The sequence below is a fragment of the Eretmochelys imbricata genome, chromosome 4, assembly GCF_965152235.1.
Source record: "Eretmochelys imbricata isolate rEreImb1 chromosome 4, rEreImb1.hap1, whole genome shotgun sequence".
NCBI lineage: Eukaryota > Metazoa > Chordata > Testudines > Cheloniidae > Eretmochelys > Eretmochelys imbricata.
Genome location: NC_135575.1, coordinates 45878696 through 45893738, shown reverse-complemented (window position 1 = coordinate 45893738; position 15043 = coordinate 45878696). Strand labels below are relative to the sequence as shown.

The 15043-nt window shown below is 38.0% G+C and overlaps 1 protein-coding gene across 1 annotated transcript in view; it reads right to left on the bottom strand.

The window, feature by feature from the left end:
• Positions 1-15043, bottom strand: part of FAT4 (FAT atypical cadherin 4) — a 229402-nt gene that overhangs the window by 91742 nt on the left and 122617 nt on the right. Inside the window, exons 3-4 of the mRNA XM_077814772.1 lie at positions 10876-11137; positions 4123-4473 (exon numbers count right to left, since the gene is read on the bottom strand). Of these exons, the coding sequence (XP_077670898.1) occupies positions 4123-4473; positions 10876-11137 (613 nt within the window). The remainder of the gene's footprint in view (positions 1-4122; positions 4474-10875; positions 11138-15043) is intronic.

The window sequence follows — 15043 nt, the reverse complement described above, 5'->3', positions numbered from 1 at the left end:
CACATTCAAAAGAGAGACGGCAGAGAGGTTACATAAAATAATTATTTCAGGAACTGTACCAATAAAAGCAACAAGAACTAGATTAAGCAGAGCAAAAGAGAATCTGGTACAGATATGTTTTACCATATATAAACGAGCATTCAAAATATCAAATGAACAACCCTTATCTTATGATTGAAATATAACTGCTGCAATTATGGACAAGGAAGACATCTATAAATTTTGGTAAGAAAAATACATTTTGAATCCTGACAAAGCTCCTACGTGACTTTAGGCATGCTATATACTGAAAAAAATGTATTTTAAAAAATTAAAACCCAGAGCTCATGCTAAACATTTATATCATTCTTTAAAAAGGAGAGTTGAGATCTATTTTCTCTTTCTGGTCTCTGCATTAAATACTGAAACCATAAATACATAATTTTAAAATTCTATACTTAGCCTCTTTGGTCATAAAGGTTGTGTTTGAAACTTAATGGGTTTTTATATTCTAACTAACCCTCTCTAAACTTCTTTTTCCACAGTGTATAATCTCAAGTTGGACACTTAAGTGTCTCATTACTTTGTATTTCCTGCCAGTTTTATTCAGTAGCTTCTCCCCTACCCACTGAACTTCCCAGGAAATAAATGATTCTTATATAAAAAGTATTAATCAGTGCTATTTATTGTTCTCAAAGTAGTAAGACTCTAAATCATTCTCTTTTAAATATGTAGAGCTGGGCATGAAAAAATGATACATTTAAATAACATTTGGAAAAGATTAATGTATTAATATGCCAGACATAAATTAATTAATGTTTGTATATCGCTTGAACAAGTGAAGCATTAAGTATTATAATATTATACATTTGTTTAGCTTGGTTTTAACTTGCTTAACTTTACCCATGAAAATGTTCTGAAATGTCAAGAAAATGTATTCATAGCACGAAAAACTACAAAATTCATCAGCTACCAATCCTTCTCCTATTTAAACCAATGGGAGTTTGGCCACTGGCTTTCACTGGGAAAAAAAAAAAAATGAACCCGAAAGAAGAAGACTGAATTAGAAACACTTTCATTACATTTATTACTCTGTGTTTCCAATTCTTTCTGTGGTATATTTTATCACTTGTTCCATATACAACTTATTACTCATTCTTTTTTATCTTCATACCCATATGCAATTTTATTTCTCTGACAATATTTGTTCATAATAGTACTGAACTTCCAGTATTTATCATTCTTCCAATTCATGACAGTTTTATTATACTTCCCAGTCTATTTCTATGTGATGCAATATGTTCATTCCTTGTATTGCTTTTTAAAACAAAACAAACAAATATCTCATCATTCTCTTGGGTCTGAATCTTGGAAACACATCATGCTACTCACGTGTTCAGCTGAAATCCTGGCCCTACTGAAGTGAACGGGAGCCTTACTATTTATTGTCTTTAATGGAGACAGGATTTCACCCTGGAGAAAGGCATTGTCCATTTAAAAACAAAATAAAACACTATGCACTTAATTGGAAGTGGGGGCATCTTTCATCTGTATTGCTACTGTGAGCTAGACTTCCTTTATTTAAGATAGGAGGACTCCTCCACACTGATCACTGTCAAGACTGAATAGTAAGTAGTTAGCTGCCTCATTGGATTTCTCTTTTCTCTCTGACAATGCTTTCCTTCAAAGCTCGGACAGAGAGATGTCAAGCTCTTTAAAGTTTTTAACTTGGTTAATTAATATTAATGGCACAAGAAAGAACCAACACTTTCCCCCTCATTTTGGCACATACAGGGCCCTAGGCAAGACCAGCAGATACCCTAACATCTTGCTTGGAGTTTTTTCTGTGGTAGTCTTTCTCTTTTCTAAATCTCTTACAAGCTCAGTCAACGGGTTGCTTTGGTTTGTGAGGAAGTTACTCAAGTTATACCTTTAAACATTTCTGTTAATTCCATATCAAACAAAAACAAAAAACAAAAACCAGAAACAAAAATACAAGAACCAATCCATCAGTCTTTTTTTTGCACAGATTTAAAACCTGTAGAAGATTCTCTTTGGTATTACTATCCATCTGCATATAAAAGCAACTCAAACTGCTGCAAACAACTGCTGTTTCCCAAGAGGCAGGTCAGACAGGAAAATAACAATGGAAGTATTTTCTTACTGCAGGCTTTTGCAGACTTTACTAATGTTTATTTTGGACCAACAGAAAAAAACCAGCCTGATATAAAACAACATGCCTTTCATACCCCTGCAGGCTATTCGTATCATTTAACATAAATTATCAGACAACTTCAGCACAATAACAGTTTATTAATATATATTCAGATCATTATCTATGAGCTATTTATGGAGAAGTACAGTAGTAACTGGTATCCTGTTTTACACCAGTGTGCAGGAAATTACTCAGATGGAGATTTCAGGATTGAAACATCAACATAGCTTGTAACATTTGCTGAAGTTACAGAGGTTGTTTTATAAAGTCTACTATAAGGAGTATACTATATATGTTGTTTTGTTGTAGCTGTGGTGGTCCCAGGCTATTAGAGAGACAAGGTGGGTAGGTGAGGTACTATCTTTGGACCAACCATATAGCATGACGGTTTACAAGGTGTCAACATGTAGAGATTTAAAAGATGATAATATATGTAATTTGCAGCTTGTCTCTCTCACCAACAGAAGTTGGTCCAATCAACCACCTTGTTTCTCAGATTACTATAGTGAACCCAGCATGCCAATGTAATGCAGTTTTTGCACTATTAATTTTAAATCTAGCCTACTAAAAAAGTAAGTTTGCCATAAAATATAGGGGATACTGCACCTTCTTCCCACTGCCTCACACCTTGTGTTGTCATTTACACCTATGGAATTTGAGTGCAAAGAAGGTATAAAATGCTACTCTCATGATCTGGAAATATTTCATGCCCATGTTGCACAATGTAAATAAATGAATAAAGTGCAAGGCAATGGATAATAAAGTCCACAATGTTTAATGACATTAAGGTGGTCACCCAAATCAAGAGAAAATTCAATGCCAAGCATTATACCCCATTCCTAGTTGCTTTTTCATTTGCTTTTTTGTGCTTTTTGTTGTGTTTATTCTCCTTCTATAACTTCACTGATGTTATTTTGAGTGATGTGTACATAACATGGATTATCCTTCACATATAATATCTACATTTTTCAGGTAATTTTTATAAAAGCCAACCTCATTAATGTCTGTTTCCATTTAATAAAATGAAATACCCTACACAGTAATATTTTAAAGTATTATGTTTATCTATCTATATACAGATAGATAGATATATACACAATAATTATTCTTCATTAGTCATTACAGACATAAACTATATGACAACAGTCAGTTTACTAAACAAATTATACATATTATCATCCTTTAAATCCCTACATGTTGATACCTTGTAAACCCTCATGTGAATAATCCAAGGATTAAAACCTTTTAAGTAACCATTTCGCAGACATGTACTAACATCGTCCCTTCATCTTCTCTTATAGTATACAATACATTTAACCTGGGGCATTATAATGACTACCAATGAGGTTCTTACATATTTCCTTGTAGTGTTTTAGAATCTATTATACATTTTGTTTTAAAATAATGTTAAGAAAAACAAATCCAAATAAAATATTAAATTAAAACAGTTGTTTTATAGATCTGATTTAAACTCACAATATTAAGAAAATTATCATTAAGTATTCTGTTCTCATTGTGCTTACATAGTTCAATATGCTCATTATGTATAATATTCTAATAATATGTATGCCCAACAGGGATGTCAGAGAAGCCAGTACTTGACTTCACTAAGTACGGACGTATTAAATGTCTTTTTTTTCTCTTTTTTTTTACTGATGTCAAATAGAAACATGGAAAGAACCTTACATTCTAAAACATAGCGTGAGCCATCAAAAAGTCACCATTTACACACAGTGGTAACTAAAATATCCAGGTATTTTTTAAAAAAACCTGGGTATTTCAGATACAACTGTATGGTTATTGTGGACAAATAATGTCTTTATACGGATGACCATTATTTGCCCGTTCATGAGCAAATGTCTTAATATCTTGCTAACATGCAACATGCATCTGCCATCAGAATTTTTAGAATACAAAGGAACACATACCATCATCTGCATCAGTAACATTAAAGCCGAGAATAGTAGATCCTGGAGGCAGATTTTCCATCAAGGACGTGCTGTATGATGGCATGCTGAATAGTGGCGGATTATCATTTATATCTAGTATGTTGAAGTAAACTCTGATGGTAGTGAATTGACCACCACCATCTCCTGCCTGGACAGTAAGAATGTAATATTGCTGCACTTCATAGTCCAATATGCGAGTCAGGTTAAAGACTCCAGTGACTGGATTCAAGAAGAACATACCATCTTCATCATCTTCACTCACAGTGTATGTGATTTCTCCATTTACACCAGAGTCATCATCAATAGCTAAAATGGCTGCTACCAAAGAACCTACACAAAACAATGGAAGAACTCAATGAGAGAACAAGAACGAGAAATTTCCAAAAGACTAGAAATAAAACTGAATACTCCTATAGAACTGGTAAACAGGTCATTCCTGTGGAATAACAGGTCTCTTCCTTAAGAAATAAGAGCCTCAAAATTGTATGTTTTTGTTTAAATTGGGAATTACTTATATATACAGGCCCCAATTTACCAAAGTACTTAAGTACCGAGGTCCATTCCTATTCAGCAACGTACTAAAGTATTTGCTTAACTTTAAGCATGCAATTAGTTCCACTGAGGCACTGAAATATACCTAATTTAGCTAGATATCCATTATTTTCTTGGAAATATCCTATACATTTAAAAGGAATGAAACCCGTTGGGTGCCACAGAAACGAACAGTGCACTCTATAATTACTCTAAATTTTTAATAGATTTTAATAGAAAATATCCTATTTTTTAAACCATCCTAAAAAAAGGAGAAAATTCTGTATTAAATTCCATAAGATGGTTTACAAAACCTACAGAAAAAAAATATTTCATTACATTCTACAGGACTTTTCCATAAGAGTGTGTTCAAAATGATCAATAATTTCACAGACTTTTACTCCACAGGAACATTTTTGACTTTTTTGACTTTCTGTTATTTATTTAATTGTATTGTGGTTTTTCTAGGCTGCTGACTGGTTATTCCAGTATGGTTTTTATTTTAAATTATTCTTAGGACATACAGAACCGTGGACAGGCATCTCTATTTTGTTTTTAAACTGAAAAAAGTAAATACACTGCATAATAGGGCTCAGATTTTCCTAGATGCAATAGCTGATGGATTCCTTCATCAAGTAGTTGCTGAACCGACTAGAGGGGATGCGATTTTAGATTTGATTTTGGTGAGTAGTGAGGACCTCATAGAAGAAATGGTTGTAGGGGATAATCTTGGTTCAAGTGATTATGAGCTAATTCAGTTCAAAATGAAAGGAAGGATTAACAAAAATAAATCTGCAACTAGGGTTTTTGATTTCAAAAGGGCTGACTTTCAAAAATTAAGGAAATTAGTTTGGGAAGTGGATTAGACTGAAGGACTTATGGATCTAAAGGTAGAGGAGGCCTGGGATTACTTTAAATCAAAGCTGCAGAAGCTATTGGAAGCCTGCATCCCAAGAAAGGGGAAAAAATTCATAGGCAGGAGTTGCAGACCAAGCTGGATGAACAAGCATCTCAGAGAGGTGATTAAGAAAAAGCAGAAAGCATACAGGGAGTGGAAGATGGGAGGGATCAGCAAGGAAAGCTACCTTATTGAGGTCAGAACATGTAGGGATAAAGTGAGACAGGCTAAAAGTTAAATAGAGTTAGACCTTGCAAAGGGAATTAAAACCAATAGAAAAAGGTTCTATAGCCACATAAATAAGAAGAAAACAAAGAAAGAAGAAGTGGGACCGCTAAACACTGAGGATGGAGTGCAGGTCAAGGATAATGTAGGCATGGCCCAATATCTAAACCAATACTTTGCCTCAGTCTTTAATAAGGCTAAAGAGGATCTTAGGGATAATGGTAGCATGACAAATGGGAATGAGGACATGGAGGTAGATATTACCATATCTGAGGTAGAAGCAAAACTCGAACAGCTTAATGGGACTAAATCAGAGGGGCCCAGATAATCTTCATCCAAGAATATTAAAGGAATTGGCACCCGAAATTGCAAGCCCATAAGCAAGAATTTTTAATGAATCTGTAAACTCAGGGGTTGTACCGTATGATTGGAGAATTGCTAACATTTTTTCCCTTTCTTAAAAATAGAAACTAAGTGATCCAGGTAACTATAGGCCTGTTAGTTTGACATCTGTAGTGTGCAAGGTCTTGGAAAAAAATCTGAAGGAGAAAGTAGTTAAGGACATTGAAGTCAATGGTAAATGGGACAAAATACAACATGGTTTTACAAAGGTAGATCATGCCAAACCAACCTGACCTCCTTCTTTGAGAAAGTAACAGATTTTTTAGACAAAGGAAACACAGTAGATCTAATTTACCTAGATTTCAGTAAGGCGTTTTATACCGTGCCACATGGGGAATTATTAGTTAAATTGGAAAAGATGGGGATCAATATGAACATTGAAAGGTGGATAAGGAATTGGTTAAAGGGGAGGCTACAACAGGTCCTACTGAAAGGTGAACTGTCAGGCTGGAGGGAGGTTACCGGTGGAGTTCCTCAAGGATCAGTTTTGGGACCAGTCTTATTTAATCTTTTTATTACTGACCTCGGCACAAAAAGTGGGAGTGTGCTAATAAAGTATGCGGATGATACGAAGCTGGGAGGTATTGCCAATTTAGAGAGAGACTGGGAAATCATACAGAAAGATTTGGATGACCTTGTAAACTGGAGTAATAGTAATAGGATACAATTTAATAGTGAGAAGTGTAAGGTTATGCATTTAGGGATTAATAACAAGAATTTTTGTTTTAGCTGGGGACACATCAATTAGAAGTAACAGAGGAGGAGAAGGACCTTGGAGTATTGGTTGATCATAGGATGGCTATGAGCCACCAATGTGATATGGCTGTGAAAAAAGCTAATGCGGTCTTGGGATGCATCAGGAGAGGTATTTCCAGTAGGGATAAGGAGGTTTTAGTACCGTTATACAAGGCACTGGTGAGACCTCACCTGGAATACTGTGTGCAGTTCTGGTCTCCCATGTTTAAAAAGGATGAATTCAAACTGGAAGAGGAACAGAGAAGGGCTACTAGGATGATCCAAGGAATGGAAAATTTGTCTTATGAAAGGAGACTCAAGGAGCTTGGCTTGTTTAGCCTAACTAAAAGAAGGTTGAGGGGAGATATGATTGCTCTCTATAAATATATCAGAGGGATAAATACCGGAGAGGGAGAGGGATTATTTAAGCTCAGTACCAATGTGGACACAAGAACAAATGGATATAAACTGGTCATTGGGAAGTTTAGACTTGAAATTAGACGAAGGTTTCTAACCATCAGAGGAGTGAAGTTTTGGAATAGCCTTCCAAGGGAAGCAGTGGGGGAAAAAGATCTATCTGGCTTTAAGATTAAACTCGATAAGTTTATGGAGGAGATGGTATGATGGGATAACATGATTTTGGTAATTAAATATTCATGGTAAATAGGCCTCATGGCCTGTGATGGGATGTTAGATGGGGTGAGATCTGAGTTACGCAGAAAAGAATTTTCTGTAGTATCTGGCAGGTGAATCTTGCCCATATGCTCAAGGTTTAGCTGATGGCCATATTTGGGGTTGGGAAGGAATCTTCCTCCAGGGCAGATTGGAAGAGGCCCTGGAGGTTTTTCACCTTCCTCTGTAGCATGGGGCACGGGTCACTTGCTGGAGGATTCTCTGCTCCTTGAAGTCTTTAAACCACAATTTGAGGACTTCAATAGCTCAGACATAGGTGAGAGGTTTTTCGCAAGAGTGGGTGGGTGAAATTCTGTGGCCTACATTGTGCAGGAGGTCAGACTAGATGATCAAAATGGTCCCTTCTGACCTTAGTATCTATGAATCTATGAATTGAGACAAAAATACTGTCCTTCAGTAGTATTTAACTTGCAGTGTTCAAGGAAGAGAACCCTGGGTGTAGGTAAATGCCAACTATTAAATCTACATTTATTCTTTTTTTGAATGGAGCTGCTGAAAGTTGTAATGTCTGTTTAGTGTATAACAAACTTTTCATTTCTATTTTTGTTTTAAGTTACCATGAGCAATAACATAATACTTGGTCAGGAAACTAAAACCCTCATTCTTCACAGAGGGTCCATTCTTGCAGTCCTTATTCAAGTACAATTCCTACTTCCTTTGAGTTTGTCCCATTGTTTTATTTTTGCACTTCTTGCTATACTTTACTGAAGTTTAGAAATTGGGTGTCAGCGTTTAAGCATTTTTAACACTAACTATAATTAAGGTCACGCCATTTCCAAAACAGAAAACCATTTTGTTGCTTTTTCATGGAACCAGTTAAATTACATGCTTTATAACACACTTAGTTATATCTGAGCAATGCAACCATCAAAACTGCTCAGTAGCAGAATGAGAATTAGTGCTACAATTTCATCTGTTTAATCAAGCTGAACGTTCTGGGTTCTGTTACAGATATTTGATTTCATAATGTTTCAATATTGCTGATTGTGGCTAAAAGGCTGTCCTAAAGCTGGATACAATTACCAAATGTATAGGAATCATATCAGTTGCAATTGTAATTTGTAAATAAATAAGGAGCTGATCATTGCTGGCCTTTGTGCAAAGTGCAGGGTTAAGAAAGGAGGCAAAGAGCCTTTATGCACCCCCGCAAAAGGGCAAGCCGCAATTATAGTCCCTACACTGGATGGAAAACTGGGAATGCTCCACTTGTGCATCACCTAGGACATAAAACACACCAAGTGGGGAACACCTACCTGCCCCCTGCATACTGGCCTGTCAACTGGAGCAAGATCATTGGAAAGTGGAATGGGACAAGCTGCACCATCCTAACAGCAGCACCCCTGTGTGCACCTGTGATAGGGAGGGATGAAGGCACAATTCTGTACCAAACACCGCTAGACCAGTATATATCTAGCACATTTTGACTGTAAGTAAATATATTGTCCTCATATTATGATGACTTTTTATTAATTTTTGATGCTTGAATTCTATATTTTTGAAGATTGTTTTAGTGATTTAAGAGAATATTCTCATCTCAACCTGCAGGGATTATATGTACACCTGTAAGCTAATTCCCATTAAAACATAACAAGCCTAGAAATACCGCATGCATTACCCTGAGCGGCCTCAGCAGCTATCTTTCTGTGCTTAGTAAAAGAATTCCCATGGTACTGCAATCACTACTAGAGGCATTTTTTTTTTCAATTCATTGCACTGAGCATTGTAGTGGTCTCCAAACAGTGTGTGCTCTTACCCACCATATGCAGTGTATTATCTATAGCATGCACAACAGCATGAGTGAAGGAAAGAATTCCAAACTTAACTCAGAATTTCCTCCCTTGGTCAGACTGAGTCTGACCCTTTAATATTATAGGGATTTTCTTTCCCTTTTGTACTTGCTTCTTTTTAATGGTAGTATGAAAAAGAAAAGATCTACAAAACCCTCTCATTGATGCTCTAGTAATTCACAGGTCCTTTGGGCAGGATGCATCTACTGTTAATATACACATTGAGAGACTACATTACCTGATATGTTGAAGCATAAAAATACTATGAATTCTCACAGTATATTTCCATTCCCATTGTATACGATATGATGAAAAACAACATGCACTCTGGGCTGAGGATGTGCATACCAAGTTTCAGCCCGGAGGGGAATAAGATGGAGTTATGAACAGAGCTGTGTGAAATCTTCACTTCAAATCTCAATTCACTTGAAACTGAGGCAAGTTAGGGGTCTTAGTCTAGCTTATACATATCAGTTCACGTCTATGAAGATTGCATATTTAGTCAGCCTACATTCTTCTAGTCCAGCTGGCTCCCCAAATGTAGCACCCCTACTCCCGCTTCCTGCTGGGACCTGATGTCCACTACTTGGGGTCTTCTGCGAACACTGGGTGCCTGCCACCCCCCAAATTTTTTCTGTCTGTTCTCTTTTAGTAGTGGCACCCAGAGGCCCAAGTCAGGACTAGAGTGCTCCTTGTGCCGGGCACTGTACAAAAACACGTAAAGATTTATACACCTAAAAACTGCAGTCTTTCTTTTCTGGAAAGGCTACCAGTTGTTCAATAGCTAACTCTGGCAACAGGAGTATCCCTTCTCCTGCTGCCTATGAGGAAACTTTGGCCCTTCCTGACCACCCCTAAAGACAGTCAATTAAAGGGAATGGGATTTGGCTCCATTTGGCTTTCTCCCCACCGTTAAAAAGATGGAGGAAGCATAAAAATGAGGAGGGCGCCACCGGCCCAAAACAAAGCAAGGTTGTCCTACTTTGCCTGAAGAAGAGAAAGGGTAAGTAAAGGATGTATCTGACCCGGAGGCCTGTGCCTATGGTGTGAATGAGTGGGATATGGGTGACTGGACAGAGTAGGGAGGTGGTTTCTTGGAAGCACATATTCTATAGAAATTGAACCTGCAAGGGATTATTTAATTATAGTTTTGCATCCCTGAAAAATGATGTAACAGAAATATTTGCACGTTTACCACAATGGCACCATTATAAGAAAAACAGAAACAAATTTTAGCATTTAACCTCTGCGTCATGTTTCTACGTGAATGTCTATGCTCTACATAATATGTATAAATAGTGATGGCACACATAAAAAAATGGAATGATACTCTGCCATGTTAGCAATAAAATTAGTGTGTCAATAGTGACAATATTAGTGATCACTGCTGTATAGGTCAACTGAAAATAAAGGGTGCGGACCATCAGTTTTAGAAAATAATAAGGTTTGTTCCTTATTTACCTGGGGTAGTATCCTCTGGTACATCAAACGAATACACAGGTTTAGAGAATTTTGGTATGTGATCATTAACATCACTAATAGTAATGTTTATTCTCATGTCTGAGGACTGTAGACCATCATCAGCACGAACCAGCAGGGAATACTTGGAGCGACGTTCCCTATCCAAACGTTTGGTGGCTATCAGATCTCCTGACTCTGGGTCAATGTGGAAGCTGTCATCAGCACCACTGATGATAGTGTAAGTGACAAGAGCATTAGCTCCCTAAATAAAAACAAAAGTAGTCAGACCAAGTTATCTGTGAGGCAACCCTTTAAGACCAAGTCATTCCAACGACCGCTGTCTGCAAACATTGTTCAGAACAATTTCCTTAACAAAATAGCACACACACCCCACAAACACTTCTAATATTTATTTGGACTGGACAGATAGAGATAAGATTTTTATATTTTTTAACTTCTGTTCAAAAAAAGGACCAAATCTAGTCAGTAAAATAAAGTGCAGGAAAACACTGGTCTTCTACAGGATTTGAAATCTGATTTAAGATCAAGTCAGTTTCACCATAATCTATTTACTATATTATTTTCTCTTTCTCTCTTCAGTGATTAATGTTTATTTTTATTATTTTATGTCTGTGAGGCTGAATTAAGTGATCAATCTAAAACAGGGCTCAATTCAGCCCTTTCTACTCCATACCTTGGTGGAGAGGGAGTAATGGAGAAGTAGCAGCCAACTGGCAAACATCCTTCTCTAAAATATAATGATAAACTTGCCGTTTAAAATGACAGGTCACTTCGGCTACGTCTACTCTATGAGCTAGGGTTGTGATTCCCCTGCTCGTGTACACATACTTATGCTAGCACTCACCAAGTGCAGCCATGGTAGCATGGGTAGTGGCAGCGGAGGCATGCTGACCTGTGCTGAGTACAAATTCACCTGAAACCAGTGGGCATGGACTTGGCATAGTTCAGCTGTCTCTCCATTGCAACTACCAATGCTATTGCAGCTACACTGCTATTTATACTCACATTAGCTTGGTGAGTGCTAACGTGAGTACGTGTTTACAAGCAAGGGAATCACAACCCGAGCATGCAGAGTAGATGTAGCCTTAAATGCCAGGTTCATGTCTGGTGCCATTAGAGAGATAAAGATAGTTATGTGAACAGCTGGACAGAATGCCTCTTTTAATCCAGAGTGTTTGTTCAAAAACCAAGAATCAGCTAATTGACAAAATAAATTAAAACATATACAGCTGCCCAGACTCAAACAGCTGTGCATAGCGCTTCTCTGTATATTCAGGTGTACCTGGTGTATGTAATGCATTTTCCTGTAATTGTATAGTTTAACAAAAACATTCAGTGAAAACTTTGCATTTCTTAGATGACCACACTCTTTATTATTTGTTCCATTTTACCAGTTATTCCCATTTTCTCATAATGGAGTCCAACTATGAAACTGACTGCATTTGATATGGTCTGGCAAAATCAGTAACTTTTCATAAATTAGGTGAAAGGGAAAGAAAATCAAAATATTTAAAACCCATTAAAACAAACAGTCTGATGTATAGAAATTTCCTGTCTACACACTGAGTAAAAAAATTAGCAAAATGCTAAGACTTGTAATTATTAAAGCAATGGCTACTACCTGGTGCCCATGAAATGACATCACAGTTATCAGAGTAGCAGTTGTGTTAATCTGTATTCGCAAAAAGAAAAGGAGGACTTGTGGCACCTTAGAGACTAACAAATTTATTTGAGCATAAGCTTTCATGAGCTACAGCTCACTTCATTGGATGCATTCAGTGAAAAATACAGTGGGAAGATTTATATACTTAGAGAACATGAAACAATGGGTGTTACCATACACACTGTAACAAGAGTGATCACTTAAGGTGACCTATTACCAGCAGGAGGGGGGGGGGGGGAACCTTTTGCAGTGATAATCAAGGTGGGCCATTTCCAGCAGTTGACAAGAACGTCTGAGGAACAGTGGGGGGTGGGGGACGGGGGAATAAACATGGGGAAATAGTTTTATTTTGTGTAATGACCAATCCACTCCCAGTCTTTATTCAAGCCTAAGTTAATTTTATCCAGTTTGCAAATTAATTCCAATTCAGCAGTCTCTCATTGCAGTCTGTTTTTGAAGTTTTTTTGTTGAAGAATTGCAACTTTTAGGTCTGTAATCGAGTTACCAAAGAGATTGAAGTGTTCTCCGACTGATTTTTGAATGTTATAATTCTTGACATCTGATTTGTGTCCATTTATTCTTTTACGTAGAGACTGTCCAGTTTGACCAATGTACATGGCAAAGGGGCATTGCTGGCACATATCACATTGGTAGATGTGCAGGTGAATGAGCCTCTGATAGTGTGGCTGATGCGATTAGGCCCTATGTTGGTGTCCCCTGAATAGATATGTGCACACAGTTGGCTATGGGCTTTGTTGCAAGGATAGGTTCTTGGGTCAGTGGTTCTGTTGTGTGGTGTGTGGTTGCTGGTGAGTACTTGCTTCAGGTTGGGGGGCTGTCTGTAGGCAAGGACTGGCCTGTCTCCCAAGATCTGTGAGAGTGATGGGTCATCCTTCAGGATAGATTGTAGATCCTTGATGATGCGTTGGAGAGGTTTTAGTTGGGGGATGAAGGTGATGGCTAGTGGCATTCTGTTATTTTCTTTGTTGGGTCTGTCCTGTAGTAGGTGACTTCTGGGTACTCTTCTGGCTCTGTCAGTCTGTTTCTTCACTTCAGCAGGTGGGTATTGTAGTTGTAAGAATGCTTGATAGAGATCTTGTAGGTGTTTGTCTCTGTCTGAGGGGTTGGAGCAAATGCGGTTGTATCGCAGAGCTTGACTGTAGACGATGGATCATGTGGTGTGGTCTAGATGAAAGCTAGAGGCATGTAGGTAGGAATAGTGGTCAGTAGGTTTCCGGTATAGGCTGGTGTTTATGTGACCATAGCTTATTAGCACCGTAGTGTCCAGGAAGTGGATCTCTTGTGTGGACTGATCCAGGCTGAGGTTGATGGTGGGATGGAAATTGTTGAAATCATGGTGGAATTCCTCAAGGGCTTCTTTTCCATGGGTCCAGATGATGAAGATGTCATCAATGTAGCGCAAGTACAGTAGGGGCATTAGGGGATGAGAGCTGAAGAAGCGTTGTTCTAAGTCAGCCACAAAAATGTTGGCATACTGTGGGGCCATGCAGGTACCCATAGCAGTGCCGCTGATTTGAAGGTATACATTGTCCCCAAATGTAAAATAGTTATGGGTGACGACAAAGTCATAGAGTTCAGCCACCAGGTTTGCCGTGACATTATCGGGGATACTGTTCCTGATGGCTTGTAGTCCATCTTTGTGTGGAATGTTGGTGTAGAGGGCTTCTACATCCATAGTGGCCAGGATGGTGTTTTCAGGAAGATCACCGATAAATTGTAGTTTCCTCAGGAAGTCAGTGGTGTCTTGAAGATAGGTGGGAGTGCTGGTAGCGTAGGCCCTGAGGAGGGAGTCTACATAGCCAGACAATCCTGCTGTCAGGGTGCCAATGCCTGAGATGGTGGGGCGTCCAGGATTTCCAGGTTTATGGATCTTGGGTAGCAGATAGGATACTCCAACTAAAACCTCTCCAACCTCTCCTCTCCATCATAGGGCCTAATCATATCAGAGGCTTGTTCACCTGCACATCTACCAATGTGATATATGCCATCATGTGCCAGCAATGCCCCTCTGCCACATACATTGGTCAAACTGGACAGTCTCTACGGAAAGAATAAATGGACACAAATCAGACATCAAGAATTATAACATTCAAAAACCAGCTGGAGAACATTTCAATCTCTTTGGTCACTCGATTACAGACCTAAAAGTTGCAATTCTTCGACAAAAAAACTTCAAAAACAGACTCCAACAAGAGACTGTTAAATTGGAATTAATTTGCAAACTGGATAAAATTAACTTAGGCTTGAATAAAGACTGGGAGTGGATGGGTCATTACACAAAATAAAACTATTTCCCTATGTTTATTCCTCCACCCCCCATGTTCCTCAGATGTTCTTGTCAACTGCTGGAAATGGCCCACCTTGATTATCACTACTAAAGCCCCCCCCCCCCCCCCCACCGCTCTCCTGCTGGTAATAGCTCACCTTATGTGATCACTTTTGTTCCAGTGTGTATGGTAACAT